Source organism: Ornithorhynchus anatinus, chromosome 3 (genome assembly GCF_004115215.2).
Source record: "Ornithorhynchus anatinus isolate Pmale09 chromosome 3, mOrnAna1.pri.v4, whole genome shotgun sequence".
In the NCBI taxonomy this organism is placed as follows: domain Eukaryota; kingdom Metazoa; phylum Chordata; class Mammalia; order Monotremata; family Ornithorhynchidae; genus Ornithorhynchus; species Ornithorhynchus anatinus.
This window is the reverse complement of record NC_041730.1, coordinates 53,894,665-53,917,920: the sequence shown is the minus strand read 5'-3', so window position 1 is coordinate 53,917,920 and position 23,256 is coordinate 53,894,665. Positions and strand designations below refer to the sequence as shown.

General features: G+C 42.4%; 1 protein-coding gene across 2 annotated transcripts in view; it reads left to right on the top strand.

The window, feature by feature from the left end:
- The window catches only part of SETBP1 (SET binding protein 1), a 359,213-nt gene that overhangs the window by 310,242 nt on the left and 25,715 nt on the right, over nt 1-23,256 (top strand). For both annotated transcript variants that reach the window (XM_029060111.1, XM_029060105.1), the window contains one exon: nt 22,896-23,066. In XM_029060111.1, coding sequence (XP_028915944.1) covers nt 22,896-23,066 — 171 coding nt within the window. The remainder of the gene's footprint in view (nt 1-22,895; nt 23,067-23,256) is intronic.

Below are 23,256 nucleotides of genomic sequence, written 5' to 3'. Positions count from 1 at the left end.
TCATCATCTTCCTCATTAGTAGAAGTAGTCATATCCCTGTCTAATCCTGTCTCCACCACTTGTCTGCTGCATGGCCTTGGGCAAGTCACTTAACTTCTCTGTGCCTCAGTTACCTCATCTGTACAGTGATTGAGACTGTGAGCCCCAGATGGGACAGGGACTATGTCCAATCCAGTTTGCTTTTATTCATTCAATTCATTCATTCAACCATATTTTTTGAGCACTTACTGTGTGCAGAGCACCATGTTAACTTCTTGAGAGAGTACAATATAATAGACACATTCCTGCCCACAATGAGCTTATAGTCTAGAGCGTGAGACAGACATTAATATAAATGTTATCCACCCCAGTGCTTAGTACAGTACTTGGCACATAGTTAAGCACCTAACAAATACCATTATTATCGTTATCATTGTTATTATCATTATTGTTTTAATGCATGGCATCCCCCAGGCCCACTCTGATTTTAGGGGCCTCTCCCCAAATGAAAAATGGCAGAGCAATGCTGGCCCATACTGGGTATTATATTGAACTTTATCAATGCAAAGAATTAACCCAGATTTCACACACAGTCTTTCCCCAGTAAAGGCGGTGTTGGGGAGGAGGGAGCTTTCCCATAATGTTGCTTTAGGAAAACAAATTCTGCCTTAGGGACATCAGCTCTAATTGAATCCTAATTTTGCACTCTGGAGAGGTTTCCCATCAACATCAGTGCCCTTTGAAAACCACAGAGTGCCTCAAAGTGGCTTCCTTTGAGCTGAGGCACCCATCAGGAAGACAGGAGGGAATGAAATCCCAAAACTGAATGTGAAGGCCAGAATAGCACCATCCTCAGCCTCAACAAGCATCATATAGAATTCTTTTTTTTAACCAGAGAACCTTCTGCATCTTTGTTAGTCTTCAGACTAGGCTTGAAAGTATTAGCCAGAGATTGTTTACTTTTCCTCCCATCTCTCCAAGGAATATGATTCACACGTTTTCAGATTTATTTGAGCGAAATGCAATAAATATGCTGCTTCAATTTTAACTGCTGGATTCTAGCCAGGGTTTTTAATGAATCTGGCCTGTGCTTTTGAAGTGTTCCAGGATCTCAAAAGCTCTGGGCACTGTTAGCTTACACACACTCTCTCTTTTTCTCTTCTCTCTCTGCTCTCTCTCTCTGTGTCTCTCTTTCTCTCTCTACTCCCCCTTTCCCTTCTCCTCCCATTCTCCACCTCCCATTCCCTTGGGGCTGTATGACTCACAGGCGACTGCAGGTTTTTGAGAGCCAGCTCTGGTTAAAATTAGCAAGAGCCTTTAGTATTCAAGGAGAGGACGGATTCCTCTGCTCTCTATCACAGCTGCATTGAAATGCCATCTCTTTTTCTGTCTGAATCACTGCACCTATAACCTCCCTGCATTCCTTTGTTTCCTAGAAATTGATGATAGTTTGGGCCAGCCAGCAGTGACTTGCAGTTGAATTGAGGAAGGATGATGCCATATCAAGGCGACTGGACCACATTTTTTTTAATATTTAAAGGGTCTCCCAGTGATTTTTTTATTTTATGATAATTCTTAGTGTAAGGGACATTGTGGTATCTTTAAGGGACATTATGGTGTCTTTCCGTTCTGCAGTTCTGTGGGTGTGGGTTTGGCATTCCAGAATTATATCCCAAATAAGTTACGCAGTAGAAATGGTAGGCAAAGTTAGAAAATTCCGGTACCATATGGGGAAAAATTTAGTCTGTGTTTGTATCTTTGTAGTCTGGAAGAAGCTCTAAGAAGGGTCAAGCTCATTGGTATGAAAAAGAATGCTTTTTTGGTTTGGTTTTTTGTTGTTGTTTATTTTTTGTGGGGCCTTGGGAAGTTCATAAAACTTCTTTACCACATAAAAAATAGATCCTTAGTGGGCTAATAGAATTACACATACACAATCTGTCTCTATTTCTGAGCCTGCCTTTTGGCACCCAGATCTTTAGGAAGCTTTTGTTGGAGAGCAGCCCTACCTACAATCACTGCCTCAGCCTTCTTCCTGACCTCCCTCCTCCAGCCTCGTCCCTAGCTAGTCTGCATTTCACTCCACTGGCTAGGTGAGTTTTCTAAAACATTGTTCTGTGCATGTCTCCCCACGCCTCAGAAACCTCCAGTCATTGTCCATCCATCTCTGCATCAAACAGAAACTCTTCACCATTAGCTTTTTGGCACTTAAATCAGCTCTTTACCTGCAATTTAGCTTCAATCCTCACCCACAACAACGTCACCTTCACATTTCTCTCCTCTAATATCAGTTTACTCATTGTGCCAAGCTCTCATCTGTCTCTCACCACTGACCCTTTTCTCATGACCTCCTTCCTGCCTCCCCCACTAGATTTTAAGCTCCTTGGGGGTAGGGATCATGTCTACTTCCTTTATTGCTCTATTCCAAATGCTTAGAATAGTGCTCTCCACACAGTAAACACTCAATGAATGCCATTCATTGAAGGATACTGCCCACTAGGTTTGGTCTGCTTATTGGAGTAGTCTCCTCAAGGTTTGACTCTATGTCTCACCGTTTGAGAATTCTGCCCTCCCATCTTGGGTATGTCCCTTTTTAGTTTCCCATTCAGCAGCTGCTTGGATGTCCTGCTGTCATCCATTCTCCTCGGCTGTTCCACCCCTCAAAGCTATATTGCTGTGAGCATTTTCTTTCAAGGCCAATGAGCTAACTGTGTTCAGTGACCTCTTCTTGATTATCTTCTCCCTGTCACTTTAGGTTAAATTTGGTTGGTAGACAACACTGGTGAAACAGCTCCAGGAGCTGAGTCTTCCGTAGTAGGTAATTCTAGACCTCAAAACCACTTAACTGGTTGAACACGATAATAACCTTATAAACCTTAAGAAGGAACATGGCCTAATGGAAGGAGCATAGGCCTGAGAATTAGAGGACATGGGTTCTAATCCTATCTCTGCCACTTGTCTGCTATGTGACCTTGAGCAAGTCTGTTGACTCCTCTGTGCCTCTGTCTCATCTGTAAAATGGGGATGAAGAGTGTGAACCCCATATTGGACATGGACTGTGTCCAACTTGATTACCTTGTATCTATCATTCATTCATTCAGTCATATTTATTGAGCACTTACCGTGTTTAAAGCACTGTACTAATCACTTGGCAGAGTACAGTATAACAACAAGCAGACACATTCCTGCCCACAGTGAACTCACAATCTAGACGGGGAGACAGACATTACTATAAATAAATTACAAATATATACAAGTCTAATTCAATGCTTACAGCAGTTCCTGGCACATAGTAAGTGCTTAACAAAGACCATTTTTAAAAAATTCACCTTTGTGTGAAGCTTTCATTCAATCATATTGAGTACTTACATTAATTCAATCGTATTTATTGAGCACTTAGTGGGGGCAGAGCACGGTACTAAGTGTTTGGAAAGTACAGTTCAGCTAATGGTGTGCAGAGCACTGTACTCTGTGTTTACAGAGAGTACAATACAGTAATAAACACATTTCCTGCTCACAGTGACTTTACAGTCTACAGACAATGAACTTACAGTCTGGAGAATAATATGATATTTGTTAAGTGCTTACTATGTGCCAGGCACTGTACTAACAAATTTGTAAGCAATTTATAAGCAAATCAGGTTGGACACAGTCCTGTTCCACATGGGGCTCACAGTCTTAATTCCTATGTTGCAGATGAGGTAATAGAGGCACAGAGAAGTGAAGTGATTTTCCTAAAACCACATAGCAGACAAGTGGCAGATCTGGGATTAGAACCCATGACCTTCTGATTCCCAGGCCAGTGGTCTGTCCACTTTGTCATGTTGCTTATTTGAGGCATATTTTCACCTTATCCATCTGTATAGTTTACAACTCAAGCCCTACTCTCCTTTTAGATTCTTCTTACTACCTCTTTGTGTAATTGTTCACTATGGGGAATTTTGCTGCCTCATTATAGCTCTGATGGCAACAATGAATTCTCTGTGGCCAAAAAAGTTTTTTATTGTATGTAGAGGTACCTGAATGTACAAAATTTAAGGCTTCTTCCAACTTATTCTCAGTCTTTAGCCTGGTGATGAATATGCAAAGTGATTTGCTACTAATTCCATATATTCATTAAAGAGCATTTATCTGCCTATTACAAAGGGATGGTGGGAGGGACAAAGGGGGAAAACAGTTAATTTACTGAGTGCTTACTATGTGCAGAGGACTGAACTAAATGTTTGGAAGTGCACAGATTGTATAGAGTTGGCAGACACATGCCACGTCCTCAACGAGTTCGAGCCTGTAAATCAGAAAAACCTGGGTTCTAATCCCAGCTCTGCCACTTGTCTGCTCTGTGACCTTGGACAAGTCATTTCACATCCTTGTGCCTCAACTACCTCATCTGTAAACTGGGAATTAAAATTTTGAGGGACTTTGTCCAACCTAATTATAGTATATCTACCCCAGCACTTAGTACAGTACCTGGCACATAGTAAATGCGTAACAAATACCACTAAATAAAAAAAGAGCTTACAGTCTAGAGGGGGAGAAAAATATTAATGTAATTATAAATAAATAATTTATAATATATAATTTAAAGGTATGTACCTAAGTGCTTTTGGTGGAATGGAGGATCATCTATAGATTGTATGCTGGTTGTGGGCAGGAAATGACCTGTTTATTGTTCCATTGTATTCTCCCAAGCTCTTAGTACATTGTTTTGCACACAGTAAGTGCCTAAAAAATACAATTGAATGAATGAAGGAATGAAACAAAGATGGCTGCCATGGATATGCAATATTAGAAGCAGAGTGGTAGAGACTATGCATGGTTGGGACCTATCTTGATGAGGTCTCTGGTTCAGGATATGCCGTCACCCTGGTCTGCGCCACTCTGTGGCAACCATTTGCTTTGGCTACCACCTGAAGCCAGCCCTCCTGAGAGGAATACACATGGGGGTTAAGAAAAAACATAGGAGTAGATCATGGAGTCTATAGAGAAGCAGCGTGGCTCAATGGAAAGAGCGCGGGCTTTGGAGTCAGAGGTCATGGGTTCAAATCCCGGCTTGGCCATTTGTCAGCTGTGTGACTTTGGGCAAGTCACTTAACTTCTCGGTGCCTCAGTTACCTCATCTGTAAAATGGGGATTAAGACTGTGAGCCCCAAGTGGGACAACCTGATTCCCTGTGTCTACCCCAGCGCTTAGAACAGTGCTCGGCACATAGTAAGCGCTTAACAAATACCAACATTATTATTATTTCTGCCCACCTCTCTCTTTCCTCCATTAGCAGATCACTATTGCAGGTCCACCATGGGAGGAGGGAAGCTGGCTTTGGTTCATCTCTCTAAATAGGGTCATTTCCCCACTTTATTGCTGTTCTGTTGACTGACAGATCACTAAAGCCAAAGTCAGACTGCAACTCTCCCAGGATGAGCACAATAGTGGCAGCCCCCAAACCCGCCACTAGATTTTGACTGATTTGTGTACTTGTTGTAGGCAGGAAATGTATCTGTTTATTGTTACATTGTACTCTCCCAAGCGCTTATTATAGTCCTTTGCACACAGTAAGTGCTCAATAAATATGATTGAATGAATAAATGAATGTATGAATGAAAAAGCCATCTCCATAGCTCCATTGGTTTCTCCACATCACACAGGGATGTCCCCGGCTTTCAACATCTGTTTCGGTCTCCACAGTGATATTGTCGACTGCCCTCACAAATACAATCCTTATTTAGAGTAACAGATTTAATTTTGTTTTGCTTCAAAAAAAGTCCTAGACATAAAACAAGCCATTTTCAGTGCATATGGGCAGCCTGGGGAGAAAATGACCACAGATACCTGCATAATAGCCCTGGGATACAGCCCAATCACTGGTGATCTTTGCTGACTGAGAGCTGGATTGCGAAACCTGATTTGGCCCTCACCTGGATTGTGAGTGTAGGGTATTCATTTTTTATTAACTCGTGTCCAAAGGATTTAGGAGTTTGTGCCTGGGATTTTAGCCTTATGACACCCATTGAAAGTCACTAATGATAACAATAGTACTTTGGGCCTATTTAGTACCCTCCAGAAGAGAGATCAGAACACTTTACATTCTTAATTAATTCTTTGTACATTCCCTGGCCATGATACTTGCATTAATGATACTCCAGCCCCACCATGCATATGCAGATATTCTCATTTTCTACTATCTTCCCTCTCCATTATATGTTTTGATGCTTGTCACTATAGTCTTTATGATCCACCAACTCGGTTTCATTTACTTTCCAAGTGCGTAGTACAGTGTTCTGCACCCAGTAAGTGTTCGGTAAATATGAACACTTGATTGATTAATTGAAAAAAATCCCCAACAGAACCATAACCAAGTGGTGACTAGAAGATTTGTGCTTTCAGAAATTGTCCAATGACAGTGTTTCTTAACAGAGTTTTCTGTAGGAAAGAAGACATTAGAAACTGAAAGAGGCAGAAACGCCAAAGGAAGAAAGAGATGGGAATCCTGAAGGAAATTAAAGAGAGAGAGGGATGAGACAGAAAGATGAAGTAATAAAAGGGAAAGGAGCTGGGAGTCAGAAAATGGAAATGTAATAACTTGCATATTGGGAGCCCTGAGGATGTTAAAGCTGACATAACATGGATAACCTTTACTGTTTTATGCTATTTGTTAAGCACTTAGTATGTGCCAAGGCTCTGTACTAAGTGCTGAGGTAAATACAAGCTAATTTGATTGGACAACAGATCATGTCCATGTGGGGCACAATCTTAATCCCCTTTTTACAGATGAGGAAACTAAGGCACAGACAAATGAAGTGACTTGCCCAACGTCACATAGTAGACAAGTGGTGGAGTCTGGATTAGAACCCAGGTCTGTCTGACTCCCACTTGGCCACACTGCCTCTTATTCTTATCATTCCTATTTGGTTTAAGAAAAAGATTTGACAATTAGAGTGGCCTAGATGCTACCATGAGTGAAACTTATCGTACCATTGTTTAAGAGCCAATGTTTATTATTAGGTTGTTGTGTCACCAGAAGAATGACCAACAGAAGGTAGATAGGAACACTTCAGTTGCATTTGATGATGGCCAAACCCTCAAAAGAATGCTGTAAATTTCCCCATTCTTTTCCAGCTGTATGATTTTTAGATGCCCCAAATCACCAAATGAGTCTATTTTAGAGTCAGGACTAAGGCCAACAGAGGAAACAATGAATCATTTTCACTACTAGATAGATTTGTTTCCAGCCCTGGGAACAAGTACCTAGCATTGTGGAGAAGGAATACACTAAAAGCAATCCTATCTACATGGATAGCCACTAGCATCCTCTGGAAAACAGACAAAGTTGAATAGCTTCCCTCTTTTAAAGAACAAACCACACTCTGCTCTCTGTCATTAGTGTGGACTTTTGTGGGTGCAAGTTCCCTATGTCTCTTATCCCTGAGGGTTGATCTCCCATGAGGAAGACATGGTTTTTGACCGAAAGATTTTATTCTTTTTGTCTTTTTTTTCCTTTCTGCTATTGTCAAGAAAACATTAAAGGACATGCCAAGCCAGCAAATTGGGAAACCACCCAAAGAAGACCGAGGGGGAAAGCAGGGTTGGATTTAACTATTTAAGGTATCACAGTCAGGCCTGCCTTAGCCCTGGCCTGCAAGTTGGAGTTTGTGTGAAATATGGTTAGAGCACAGACCTAAAATGGCTCACACTTAATCAATCTCTTCTCCTTGCCTGTTCAGGAAAGCTGAGACCGTAACAATTATATGCCTCTCTTTTTTAAGTCTCATTTTTCCTGGAGTGGGATAATAAGTAGACTTAGCTCTTGCTATGGCTCTTTTAAAAGCCATAAAAATCTTACTCTCATACTCTACAATATTCATAGAAAGATGAAGGATTTATTACTAGATCTGGAAAAATACTTCCTTGTTTCCTCTCCCTGTAATAATTGTGCTTTTTATTTGTGTTTATATAGCATTTTTCTCAGAAAGACTGTGCACCCATTAGATGTCCCAGGAAGGAAAGGAACAAGTGATTTTTCTCCATTTTGCAAATGTGGAAAATAAGGCCAGCAGCTGGGAATTCTGGGAAGAGTTCTTATGCCACCTTCTTGCTTCATGTGTTGTTGTCATTTCCAGGAGTAAGTGGTCCATAGAATAATAGATGTTGTGCAAAACATGAGCGTGAATTTTGTTTCCTTCCCATTTGGTGAGTAGTCCAGTTAGATGAGACAAGTCAAAGCAGGCAAGGAATGGAGGTGTACTTTTTCAAAGGACCATTTACAGGGAGAAGAGAAGCAGCTTGGCCTAGTGGAAAGAGCAGGACTGGGGAGTCAGAGGACTTGGTTTCTAATCCCAGCTCCACCACTTGTCTGCTTTGTGACCTTGGACAAGTCACTAAACTTCTCTTTGCCTCACTTACCTCATCTGTAAAATGGGGATCAAGACTGTGAGCCCTGTGTGGGATAGAGACTATGTCTGACTTGATTATCTTGTATTTACCCCAGCACATCCCCTCTCAGGATGGCACTTGGAGAGTTTCCCATACTCTACCAGTCTCGGCTCCAGGAGGGAGAGTCAAGCAGAGGCATACCCATCCATTCGTAGCTTGGGCAGTGGCTAGTGAGTGGAAGGCAATCTGCTACAAGTCAAAACCCACCTTAGTTTTCTGGCCTAATCAGCAATTCAGTCAGAATTAGTATTTCCACGGATACTTTCTAATCCCCTATTAGGCTATTAGCTGCAATTACCCAGAGGTAAATAAATAGAATTAGGACACTCACGAGTTGCCAAAAAATAACATATTTGTAAGGAGATTATTTTCCTTTAGTCATTTAGGAAGGAAAAGCATTTGTGACATCAAGCTTCCATTTCTGACTTTCAAGTGACACTCAGCACACCAAGCAACTACAGGAAAGAGGTTTGTACCAGGCAGAAAAACCCAAGAAATTTTACCCTTTTTAGTGGCAGGAAAAGGACTCCATCTTAGTAGAAACAAAATTAGCACTATTTCCATCCATAAATGAGGGTTCATGGGAACTGGCCGTGTACTTGGAGTTACAAAGTTTACTATATAGAATCTATGCCCTTTATATAATATGTAATAAAATAAAATCCACTGAACAATGGCCTTGGAATGTAAACCCAATAGGTCATAGTGATTCAATTGGTGATCACTCTGTATCTGTTTTCGCCTGTTCCTCCATGACCGATGATATTCACTCTCAACAACCTGGTACCATGACTTGAAGGTCAAAGGCTAACTCATAGGCTAACTTTGAAGGCTAACTTTGAAGATCAAAGGCTCCTCATCTTCCCTCCCAAGCCCTGATCTCTCCCTGACTTCCCTATCACTATGGATGGTAAGACCGTTCTTCCCGTCCCTCAGGCCCGCAACCTCGGTGTCATCTTTGACTCGGCTCTCTCCTTCACCCCACACATCCAATCCGTCACCAAAACTTGCTGGTCTCACCTTTATAATATCGCCAAGATCCGCCCTTTCCTCTCCACCCAAATGTCTATCTTACTGTTACAGGCTCTCGTAATATCCCGGCTGGATTACTGTATCAGCCTTCTCTCTGATCTCCCTTCCTCCTCTCTCTCCCTGCTCCAGTCTATTCTTCACTCCGCTGCCCGGCTCATCTTCCTGCAGAAAAGCTCTGGGCATGTCACTCCCCTTCTTAAAAACCTTCACTGGTTGCCTATCAACCTCCACACAAAACAAAAACTTCTCACTCTAGGCTTCAAGGCTCTCCATCACCTTGCCTCCTCCTACCTCTCCTCCCTTCTCTCTTTCCACTGCCAACGCCACACGCTCCGTTCCTCTGCCGCCCACCTCCTCACCGTACCCCGTTCTCGCCTGTCCCGCCGTCGACCCCTGGGCCACGTCCTCCTGTGGTCCTGGAATGCCTTCCCTCCTCACCTCCGCCAAACTAATTCTCTTCGCCTCTTAAAACCCCTACTTAAAGCTCACCTCCTTCAACAGGCCTTCCCAGACTGAGCTCCCCTTTTCCCTCTGCTCCCTCTACCCCCTCCTTCACCTCTTCTCAGCTAAGCCCTCTTTTCCCCCCTTTCCCTCTGCTCCTCCCCCTCTCCCTTCCCATCCCCTCAGCACTGTACTCGTCCGCTCAACTGTATATATTTTCATTACCCAATTTATTTTGTTAATGAGATGTACATCACCTTGATTCTATTTATTTGCTGTTGTTTTAATGAGATATTCATCCCCTTGATTCTATTTATTGCTATTGTTCTTGTCTGTCTGTATGTCTTTCTCCCCCGATTAGACTGTAAACCCGTCAAAGGGTAGGGACTGTCTCTATCTGTTACCGATTTGTACCTTCCAAGTGCTTAGTACAGTGCTCTGCACTAAGTAAGCGCTCAATATACACTATTGAAATACTATTGAATGAAAGGCTAACCTGGCCTGGTGTGTTTCCAAAACTAGGTAGCAGCTTCACATGTATGTATGTATATATTATTAAAAATTCAGTGTAATGTTCCCTTCCCCTCTTTTACATTTCCTTCTCATTCATTTCTGCTCTTTTCATCTTTCAATCTCTCCCTCTCTCTCAGTCTCTCTATCTCCCTACCCCACCCATAAGGTCCTTTAAGCTACCAATTAGCTAACCTTTCCCCTACTACTCTCAAGGATTTGCCACCTAAACTTAATCTTTGGCAAGAACATAGATGCTGTCTGTACCTTTTTGAATACAAGGCAATGAGTCGTATTACAATGAATAATGCTTCCTTGCAATCAGTGTCAGTCGTTATCAGAGAAATGTAGAAAATGCCTCAGCTTTCAAGTACCTTGTTTTCCCTTTTACCCCTGAGGCTGACATCACAAGTGTCCATTTCAGTGATAAATTGACAGCAAATTTGTCTGAATAAGCTCTGATATTAAAAAGATGCTAGGTTGAGCCCATGCCTCTAACAATAGCAAAAAATTTCCATGGGGCCCTATGACATGTCACCATGAAGCAGAAATTTTCCTAAAGTGGAGATGGTGTGAATCACTGTGTTTACTAGGGTGTCCACTAACAATCAAGACATTGGAAGAAACTACATTAAGGGTACGTGCAGTCATTCCACAGTATTTATTGAGTACCCGCTGGATATGGAGCCCCCTTCTGAACCTTACCAGGAGGTATAAAAGTAAAAAGGTGACATGGTGCTTACCCTCCTGTAGGAGATTACAGTTCATTCATTCATTCATTCAATAATATTTAATGAGCACTTACTATGTGCAGAGCACTGTACTAAGTGCTTGGAAACTACTATTCGGCAACAGATAGAGACAATCCCTGCCCATTGACGGGCTTTCAGTCTAATCGGGGGAGACAGACAGACAAAAACAATAGCAATAAATAGAATCAAGGGGATGTACATCTCATTAACAAAATAAATAGGGTAATAAAAATATATACAAATGAGCGGACAAGCACAGTGCTGAGGGGAGGGGAATGGAGAGGGGGAGGAGCAGGGAGAAAGGGGGTAAAAAGGGGGCTTAGATAAGGGGAGGAGAAGGGGGGCGGTAGAGAGGAAGCAGAGGGAACAGAAGGAAAAGGGGAAGCTCAGTTTGGAAGGCCTCTAGGAGGAGATGAGCTCTCAGTAGGGCCTGAAGAGGGCAAGAGAATTAGTTTGGCGGAGGTGAAGAGGGAGGACATTCCAGGACAGTGGGAGGACATGGGCCAGGGGTTGACAGCGGGATAGGCGTGAACGGGGACAGTGAGGAGGTGAGCAGCAGAGGAATGGAACATGCGGGCTGGGCAGTAGAAAGAGAGAAGGGAGGAGAGGTAGGAGGGGGCAAGGTGATGGAGAGCCTTGAAGCCTAGAGTGAGAAGTTTTTGTTTCGTGCGGAGGTTGATAGGCAACCACTGGAGGTTTTTAAGGAGGGGAGTGACATGCCCAGAGTGTTTCTACAAGATGATGAGCAGGGCAGCGGAATGAAGAATAGACTCGAGCGGGAAGAGACAGGAGGAAGGGAGATCAGAGAGAAGGCTGGCACAGTAATCCAGCCAGGATATTACGAGAGCCTGTACCAGTAAGATAGCTGTTTGGGTGGAGAGGAAAGGGCGGATCTTGGCAATATTATAAAGGTGAGACCAACAGGTCTTGGTGACGGATTGGATGTGTGGGGTGAATGAGAGAGCCGAGTCAAGGATGACACCAAGGTTGCGGGCTTGAGAGATGGGAAGGATGGTTGTACCATCCACAGTGATAGGGAAGACAGGAAGAGGACAGGGCTTAGAAGGGAAGATGAGGAGCTCAGTTTTGGACATGTTGAGTTTTAGGTGGTGGGCAGACAACCAGGTAGAGACGTCCTGGAGGCAGGAGGAGATAGGAGCCTGCAGGGAGGGAGAGAGGACAGGGGCAGAGATGTAGATTTGTGTGTCATCTGGATAGAGATGATAGTTGAAGCCGTGATAGCGAATGAGTTCACCAAGGGAGTGAGTGTAGATGGAGAACAGAAGGGGGTCAAGAACTGACCCTTGAGGACCCCCAACCGTTAGAGGATGGGAGGGGGAGAAGGAGCCTGTGAAGGAGACCAAGAATTACCGGCCAGAGAGATAAAGAGGAGAACCAGGAGAGGACGGAGTCCGTGAAGCCAAGGTGAAATAAGGTATGGAGGAGGAGGGGATGGTCTATGAGCAGAGGTCTCTGTGGGTGAGTAATACAGATTTGCAGGGAAGAGAGTGTGAGAGAGGAGGCAGGGGAGAAGGTTATGCTCTGAGAGAGGGATTTCAGAATTGGTGAGGGAGGAGATGCTGCAGCGGTAGGAGATGATGAGATCGAGGGTGTGACCAAGTTGGTGAGTGGGTGAGGTGTGGAGCAGGAGGTTGGCAGAGTCGAGGAGCGATAGCAGGCGGGCGGCAGAGGAGTCACTGGGTACATCTATGTGGATGTTGAAGTCTCCGAGGATCAGAGTGGGCAGAGAGAAGGAGAGAAGGAAGGGGAGAAAGGGGTCAAGGTGGTTGAAGAAGTCGGTGGTGGGACCAGGAGGGTAGTAGATGACGACTACAAGTATCTATCTGGAGGGGGTGGTAGAGGCGAATGATATGGACTTCAAAGGAGGGGAAGGAGAGGGAAGTGTTGGGAGGGATAGTGCGGAAGCGGCATTGGGGTGAGAGAAGGAAACCGACGCCTTCTCCCTTTCCGGTGAGTCTGGGGGAGTGGGAGAAAGAGAGGCCTCCTCTGGAGAGAGCAGCAGTGGAGACCGTGTCTTCAGGAGTGAGCCACGTGTCCGTAAGGGCGAGGAGGAGGTTAGAGCAGGAAAGGAAAAGGTCAAGGATGAAAGGTAGTTTACCTGTAATGGAGCTGGGATTCTAGAGGTCACACTTGAAAGTAGCTGTGGGTGCAGGGGGCGGGGGGCAGAGTGGCGGGAGGGGAGGGTTTGGATGGGAACGAGGTGGCAGGGTCCTGGAAGGGGAGAGGGAGAAGAGGGGTGGCGGTGGGGCAGAGGACTGGAATGGGGCGTGGGTGGGGAAGAGGGAATGGGGAAGGGTGGGAGGAGGGGGTTTGGTGGGGAGGAGCATATGGAGGGGGGAAGAGGGGTGGCGCTGATAAAGTGAGGTTCTAGGGTGGGAGAAGGAGGAAAGGGACACTGAAGGGAAAGAGTCTTAGATGACCACAGAAACCTCAGTTCATAATTTTAAGAATGAACTATCCTTAGGGGACCGGTGGAGTACCTGAGAATTCCAAAGATAATTGGCTTAGTGAATAATAGTATCTTATAACAGTGATAATTGTGGTATTTGTAAAGCACTTACTATGTGCCAGACACTGTACTAAGCAATGGGGTAAATACAAGCAAATCAGGTTGGACATAGTTCCGGTCCCACGTGGGGCTCACGGTCTTGATCCCCAATTTACAGATGAGGTAATTGAGGCACAAAAGTTAAGTGATATGCCCAAGGTCACGCAGCAGACAAGTTGCAGAACTGGGATTAGAACCTATGACCTTCTGACTCCTAAACCCATGCTCTATCCACTGTGCCATGCTGCTTCCCAGTGTATTATCTGATTATCTTATATCTAATTCAGCTCTTATAATAATAATGGTATTTGTTAAGCACTTACTATGTGTCAAGCACTGTTCTAAGCACTGGGGTAGATAGAAGGTAATCAGGTTCTCCCATGTGGGGCTCGCAGTCTTAATCCCGTTTTACAAATGAGGTAACTGAGGCACAGAGAAGTTAAGTGGCTTTCCCAAGATCACATAGAAGACAAGTGGCAGAGCCGAGATTAGAACCCACGTCCTCTGACTCCCAAGCCCGTGCTCTTGCCACTAAGCCACTTACGCTTGACACATAGTAGGTGCTTAAATGCCAAAATGGTTATTATAATTATTAAGCCACTTGACAGAATCAGCATTTTAAAGACAGTGAGGTGAACGTCCTCTTCCTCCAGCCGTTTGTTCAGAGTTCCTATTATGTGGCATTGTTTGTCAATTCGAACCCTGAAGGGATGGTTGGGAGGCAACTGCTGCAGTTGGACAAGACTGGTGGGCATAAATCAAGAGTGGGACAACACCTTTGAGCATAGCTGTTGGGAAGGAAGTGATGCCAAGTGGCAGAATTGAAGATTGTGCCAGGAGCTACCTAAAAGCAAATCAATCCATAGTATTTATTGAGCACCAACTGAGTGCCCAGCACTCTACTGAACACTTGGGAGAGTAAAATAGAAAAGACATGATCTTGACCTTCAAGGACCATACAGTTTAGCGGTAGAGAGATACACTACAGACACTGGTAAGGAGAAATAATAAAATATTGAGATAGGTATGTAAGTGCTAAAGGGGTGTGGTGAGTATTAAAGAGTTTACCCAGTTGTGAATAGGCAGCATGGGACTACAAAGTGGGGCGAGTAGAAACTAGAAATTCAACAGCAAAGCAAAAGACCTTGTAGTAGTAGTAATAAAAGTTGAGGTAGTAGTAATAGAAGTAGTACTCGTTGAGCACCCACTTGGCGTAGTGTGCTATATTAGATGCTTTCTAAGTCCAGAATAACAAATTAACACGTTCCCTGTCTATAAGGAGCTTACACTCTACTGGACAATACAAACGTAACAATATTTGCAATTAGAATGGCAATAAATAAGTTGAGGAGATATATACATATGTGTGTATGTGCTCAATTTATACACACATGCACATACACCATTGCTAAAGAGGATGTAAATCAGCTCATCAGTTCGAAAGTTGGCTGAAAGGCTGTTGTTTCACTTGTGCACAATGTAGAATGCTCAGTTAGTGGCATAGCAATGTTTTTAGCCATACCTGGATAGATGGATAAAATCTCACTATCAGTTCTATCCTCTTTGAGCACCAAACATCTTTGTGTACTATTAATGGAACTCTGAATCGAGAATTGTTCGTGTAGAAATTCCCCAAACTGTTACTGATTGTGATGGTGTTTCTACTAATGATAACTTCTGATCTGAAATGTCCTTGATCTGTGGCTCTGATAGTATTTTGCTCAGATCAAATCCTTGTTTTTTATAGGAGTAAGGAGAGTTATTTTTCAGGCTAAACTGCATTTTTGGCTCTCCCACCATCCAAGTGGTGAAATAATGTGTGCTTGCTATGAACCTGCCTCTCCCCAAATGCATATTCATGCCTTAGCACCCTCCCTTGACTAGTGTCATTATTCTTTCTTTGAAGGACCCTCAGTTTAGAAGATATGGAAATCTTCAGCCCAGTGCTATACTCATTCCAGGAATCTGTTTTGGCTTCCTTTGGCTATTTAAAACTAATACAGAATTATCTTTCAGATTCCCCAAACTTTCCACTGAATCGGTTTAGTTTTCTCAATTCCTGTCCATCCAAAGTCTATTCATCGTCCTCCTCCAGCCACTCTACTCTGCCTCAACTATCCAGTGGCATTCTTCACCTTAAGCCACTGGAACACTTCCTCTTTTCAAGTCTCATCTTCAAAATAGCCTCTTTTAGCTCTCACCACAAAGCCAGTATGACATGCCCCTATGAAGGCTGCTCTCTACCCATTGTATGGCTGACCGGCTATTAGCTCCATTCTTATATGATACAGTGACCGCCTGGTTGGAAATAATGGATCAGGCATCAAAATCAAGACTTATCTAAGGTTATTCTGTTGTCTGGCCAGAGTGCACTGATCCTAGTAGACTGGTTTCTCCCCCACACCGGAAAAAAAAAAAGAAAATTGCATCAGAATTCTTGAACCGAATTCATGCTTTCAGAGTCAACCAAGTAGAAAGGAATGGCAAGATGCATTTAACCTCATTAGTTTCAGTAGGACTGCCTCTCTGCCATCCATCAGTGTAGAGATACATTAGAGAATCTAAACTATTTCCACATCTCATTTCCATAATGGATGAGATGTGAAATGAGTCCAGTAGAAGAGAAGCACCCTGGAGGCACCAAAGTTTATCACAATATGTAAGAGTTCTTTTAGATCATTGCATTAAATTTCCACTAACAAGATAAATTAATTGTTTTACTGTACTAACCCAAAGGAGATAGAGTGTATGATTTCAGCTGACAAATGCAGCTGCCCAAGAGAGTACAGTGGCTAAATAAAGGACCAAATAAGAAGAGATTTGTTAGGCACAGTCTTATGGACACCGATACTTCCCCCTCTCCCTGTCCCTTTAAGAAATTCTAGCTCTTCTGTAATCTGATGTTGGATTTCGGCTTTATTAGTGGGGTGAGCGAGGATGAGTAAATCAGCTGTATCAGACAAGCCTTAGGACATCTAGAAATTGATCATTCTGCCGAAATAAGCACTCTCTGTTTATTAGCTGGGAGTTCATCACTATCGCCTCTCTTCATCCAATTCCTAGGAGATTTCAAAGCTATCATCATGATATTAGCTCTTCTGACTGAACTACTAAAGATAAAGATTGGGAGATCTATCTAATGATGGTTCTGGGTTTCTGCCTTTTTCTTGCTTTTTTTCCTATTCACTGCCAGACTAAAGCTCTCCTATTGGTAGCTAGATGAAAGGTTCTACAGCTTTAGATTTATATAAATAAGGAGATATATGTGATATATATGTATACACCAAAAAAATCCTGCTCAGTGAGATCCTGAATATAAAAAGGGGCAGGTTCGTGAGTTCGTTTTGGGAAGGGAATGTGTCTATTTATTGTTCTGTTGTACAGCGCTTTGCACACAGTGTGTTGTATTGTTATACTGTATTATATTGTAAATTGCTTTGCACATAGTAAGCACTCAATAAATATGATTGAATGAATGAATGATTGGTTTGGTATAGAGAAGGAAAGGCAGATAGAGTGGGCCAAACAAAACTTTTTCTGTACATTAAATATACAGACACTTAAAAATGATAATGTATGTTAAATAGAAAATGAGGAAATGAATTTCTCAAGTTGGGTAGTGAGTGATTTTGTATTAAAAATCATCATTTTTCACAACTTCATTTTTCATGTTATCAACCCACTGTGCTCTTATGGGTCTCATGATAATGGTAAGATTTTGTCTGATTTTGTGTGATCTACATCTGCACATATAAACATATGTACACAGAACATAAGTTCATTTCTCATGCCTTACTCTAAATAGGCAATAATTAAAATGCCAACAATATGAGCTAAACACTGTTTTTTTTTCCTCCAATATATAGCATTTGGGATTAGGTTTGCTTGATGGCTGGCATATTTTAGTTTATTGCCATTGCATGTTCACTTAATCTGTTTTTGTGGATTGCTTCATATTAGCCATTCATCCTGGGGAAGCCCTAACCAACAATTGGAAACGCTACAGGGGGACTTCAAACAATTTGGAAGAGCTGTAAAAGGGTTAAAAACACAGGGATTATTTAGTGTTGCGAAGATAGCTGAGAGGCAATGTAATAATATAGACAATTCTAGTACATGTGCCTTCAGTACACGGTGGAAGAATTAGGGAACTGTTTTTCCCCCACATGTTGCGTCTGGTAAAACACAATCCACAGGTTGACTCAAATAGATCGAATGAAGGAAAGCATATTGCTGTGTGCATGCAGATGGGATTAGTCAAGGTGTTATTCTGTTGTACAGCCCAGTCTCTGCCTCACCCTTACTGTATCATACCATTCAGGACATTGCATTTCTCTGTTTTCGAAACTTGAAAGTGTTTTGTAGGGTAGATAAACTTAGTGACAACAGGATAAAATGTTCTACTAATGTTGAAAGTAACAATGTTAGGGGAATTTGTTTTGGAAAGTGCAGTTATAGTGTTATCCTAGAACCTTCTACTCCCTAACCCATTATGAGTTCCTGCTGAATCAGTGGTTACTCTATAATGGGATTTGACCATAATACAACCTTCTTCAGGAACCTAACTGAACACAGCAAATGACTGTAGTCTTTAACTTGCAAAGGGCTATTATTCAAATAAGCAGTAGTTCCTTTGAGAAACTACCTTGAACTGAGTTTAACATGCTGCAGGAAAAGCAGTGGGACAGTAAGAGTTGTGAACTTGGGAATGTATCCAGAATCTTTTTCCATAAAGCTTCCTCAAAAAACAAGATAGTCGACTCGCTCAAGGCCCTTGTCAAACTTATAATTTGATTTTCCTTAGAGGGGCAATATTCAAAACTGAGATCCTATTGTGAAACTTTGGGGAGTTGTGATGACACCCTAAGATCTCAATCAATCGTATTTATTGAGCGTGTCCTCTATGCAGATCACTGCACTAAGCGCTTGGGAGAGTTCAGCAGACTCTCATGCCGGCAACTAACTGAAAAACCTAGTTGGTTCAAATATGCCTGTGGGTTGAATTAAGTTCAGCTGGGGTGGGTTGGGGAGAATGGCCCAAAGAGATAACCCGTAGCAATCAGGCAGCTCACCATGGTGATGGGCTCAGGCTGGGGTAGATGAGCAGACTCTTGGCCCCAAGTGCCTTTATTTGATGTGCTGGTGGAGGTTTGGCATGAAAGGAATTCTTTAAATTTCATAACTCCTCCTTGGGAAACAGATATTCCTCAGTGATCTGGGTGACCTTGCTAAACCCGGATGGGAGGTAATTGACCAGCAGCTACTTCTTCAGAAACAACTGAATAAAAAATATTGAAAATATTGACTCACCCTCAAGGCAGTAAGCAGCACTTTGGTCTTTGACCTTTAAGCATCCTGGGGCAGTCAATAACCTGGCTGTTAGATTCTGTGCCTGCCACTGATTTTGATTTGGGAGTAGTTTAACCTTGAACTGAGATCCAAGTAACCACGGCAACAGGAAGTAGGCCTCTACATCGAAGGAGTGGGAATCCATAAATCAAGGTCCCTAATGCAAACACTCTGTGCAGGTAGAGATTTGAGGGGATAAGTGGTTTGTGAAAGATTACCTTTGAAAAATGAATGACTGTCCCTTGATATGTTGAAGCACAGTTTCACTGAGACTTTTTTTATATTTATCAATAGAGGTCAACAGGTTACAGCTGTATGTTTTCATATATTATTTTGAAGTCCCTTCTCTCCAATTATAAACAGATGTTAGATTCATGAAGTTATTAGTGATATTTCCACCTTTTAAATATACATATATGTACACATGTACATATATATATTCCTTTTCCCATATGCTAGCCTCTGTGTGAATTTCTTTTAAGTTTGAGTTTCAGGATGCCCCAAGAAATTCTATCCAGTGTAGTTCACTCCACCCTGGTCTATGACTTTCAGTTTGGGGCAGACTTTGTGATCAAAGGCTGCCAACACCTCTGCTCATTCTCCACCTTAAGTGGCCATGTAGCCTGAATATTTTTCAAGAATGATAACCCTACAGATATGGCTTCTGTGCTTCTAGCCTTTCCAGGCGAGGATTTAAATTCAGGCAGAATCCAATCGGTGAAAAATCACTGCATGTTTTAAGGATTTTTTTTTGTGCTGTCAGAGTTTTGAATATCAAAGAGCCATCTCCACCTTTTCACTTCTCTTCAGAATCCTCAGCTCTTACCTAGCAGCTTAGTGTCCTTGGGAAAGCTCATCCCTGATTTGTGAAAGACTCTTGACCTATTCCAAGTTTTCAGCAGCTACCTAGAATTAAATAAACATAACCCTCAAAAATCCACAGTAGTATTAGTATCAGTATTTATTGAGCACTCATTTAGAGCACTGTATTAAGAGCTTGGGAAGTGCAGAGCAAAGAATTGACATGTTCCCTGAAGACAAGGAGCTTACACTCTAAATGCCGGAGGCTGGCATAAAAATATTTACAAAGAGACCAGTCAAGATAAATAACGCAATGTACCATTGAAGAAAAATCCATCATGGATAAGTATCTTTCTATACCCATAGCTTTTTCTCATTTCCTTTACTCAGGTAATTTACAAAGCACCTGTTCCTTGTTGATCCCTTGCTTTATTTCCTGAGTGGTTATAGAATTCTATTATTATAAGACAAAAGGATTTTTTGTTGGGTTTTTTTTTAAAAAAAAGTAAAAGACCTCCTAACCAAATTAGAAGTCAAGACTGTTTTCACCTTCCTTTTGCAATTTGCTTGGGTAATATCTAACAGGATGATATTTATATCCCCATAAAGAGTAGCAGATTTATATATAAAAATATATTACAGGAAGAGTGCTTGCTTTGGTTTAAAATAATATTATTTTGACCATAATTATTATTCTGAAGACTACATAAAAGGCAAACAGGAGTCCCAGATGGAAGCAATCTCTTCTTCCACCTTCATTATGTGTTATCAGTTTTCCATTGTAAGAAGATTTATTCAGCATGTCACATCTTATGCCTTTATAGACCACGATGGTCTTATATCTTCCATATTGTCTTGATTTGGTTGTTTAAAGCAGTTTATTATTCATTTCATGCCTTCCATCTTTTGTTGGTAATTTAATTAGATGGGGTTTTTTATATATTTCCCTTCAAAATGTAATAAAATGTAAATGTGATAAAATTGTAATATAAAGTGCAAACAATAACAACCATAATCACAGAGCTTTCAAGGGTGAGAGACAGAGATTATGGGAGATACACAAGAGAAAATGCTGATAAATAAAATGTACCTTGCCCTGTTTTAATTTTTCTGTGGATAAGAAACAGTTGCTTCTGAGTCTGTTGTTACCTTGGAGGTCTTATTTCCCAGAATGAGTGATTGGTATGTGGTAACCTTAAAGCAGAATGGAGATTCTAGTGTCATTGTCATTCTAGAATCTAAGCTGTAGCATGTCTACCAACTTTGTTCTCCTCTTCCAAGCACTTAGAACAGTCTTTGCTTACAGTAAGCACTCAACAAATACCACTGATTGATTTGGAAGTTCATAGACCTGAAGGGAAAGCTGCTTCTGTTAAAGAACCTATGTTTCCCAGAATTTTTCTCTGGTCTGTAAACTACTTGTGGGTAGGTGTCACGTTTACCTACTTCACTGTATTGTACTCTCCCAAGCACCAAGTGCAGTATCCCGTACACAGTAAGCTCCTAATGAATGCCATTGATTGACTAATAGATTAGTCAATCAGTGGAACTTTATTCCATCCCAATCCTCCGTAGCCTCCTGGATGCCTTTGACACTGCGGACAACTCCCTTCTCCTGGAAACATTTTCTGATGGTTTTTCTGACATGTATTTCTCCTAAATTTTCCTATCATCTGTACACTCCCAAAGTGTGGTTGTACTTCAAAACTCTTTTATGGTTCCCCTTCTCAATACTAGTGACTCCCAAATCTACCTCCCTGGCCCCGACCTCTCTCCTCTTCTGCAGTCTCCAATCTCCTCCTGCCTCGAGGATATTCCACTGGCACCTCAAGCTCAGTATTTCCAAAATTGGTGCTCCTCATCTTCCCTGCTAAATCCTTTCTATCTCCCACCTCGCATATTACAGTTGACACACCACCATTTTCCCCATCTCTCAAGCCCATAAGCTCAACTCCTCCCTCTCTTTCAACCCCTATATTCAAATTGTTGCCTAATCCTGTCATCTCTTCTTGTGCCACATTTCTGGAATCCATCCCTTTCCATCCAGATGGTTGTCATAGCCCAGCCTGCTTACTGCATTGGCCTCTTCACTGATCTGCCTGCCTCCTATTTTTCCCTTCTCCAGTCCATACTTCACTCTGATGCCCCAATCACCTATTTATTAAAATATCCTGAACATCCCCCCACTCCTCATAAATATCCAATGGTTACCCAGTCCTCTCCCCAATAAGCAGAACTCCTGACTGTCAGTTTTAAGGCACCAATCAGCTTTCTCCCTCTAGCATACCAGTCTCTACTTCCACGTAACTACATTGGGTCCCACTCACATTTCTCCCACCACTGACCACCCCTCACCTAGAATTCCCTCATCCTTCACAACTGACGGCCCGCTGTTCTCCCCATTTTCAAAGACCTTCTAAAATCACAACTCCTCCAGAAGGCCTTCCCTGATTTATTTTGTATATTCCTACCTATATATCCCTGCTATTGACACCTCCGCCCCACCTAAACACTTGGGTACTCAGTCCCATAGCATTCTAGGATTCCCACCTATCTGCAATTTATTTTTATGTCTGTCTAACACCACTGGATTGTAAACCCCTTGAGGGCAGGGATCATGTCTACTAATTCTGTTGTACTCATCCAAGCAGTACATTATGCTGCAAAAAGTAGCCACTCAGTTGATACTTTTGACTAGTCGTGTATCTATTTCACTGAGTGTGTATTGTACAGAACTAGAGTTAGGCAGAGTACTCACCCAGTGAACCAGGCATAGGAGGGAGGTCTAAATGCTTAGTGGAAAGCGGCAAAATCACCATCAGGGAAGGGTCAGGAAGTGTATAATAGCAACAGTGTCCTTCACTAGTCTACTCAAGCTTCTAGGAATGCTGTCTTGATGTCCAAGCCCCAGGGTAATAAAAAGAATATTAGTAAAAGGGGGGATTTTATCTTTAGGCCATTCCCAGTGGGCAAAGTATGCAGCATATCTTTTAGCTCCTGTTCATTAACCAGGATGGTTTGGTGTTCTTATCTTCTAGGAATTACAAGCCCCCACTTGAAAGCAGACCAGAGTTCCCTGCATAGTAAAAATGAGGGCCCCACATCCAGCGTGATGACCAGAAGGAAACCAGCAGCAGTTGAAAGTGTTGCAATGTCACCGACTCCAGTATTATCTCTCTTGGCCTCATCAGCAGCCACGTCTGAAGCAGGTGAGAAGCCCCCCCCAAAATGGTTTTGCTCGTCACTGGTCCAAAGCCGGCTCTGACTCTCTATCCAAGGAGAACAAACATGGAAATTGTCATTTGCCCCTTGAATATCCATGCTGAAGTAAAGGAGAGGACAAGGAAAACAGGGGTTAGCTAATTTAACTTCTCCTAACTCAGATCACACTCATTCCTC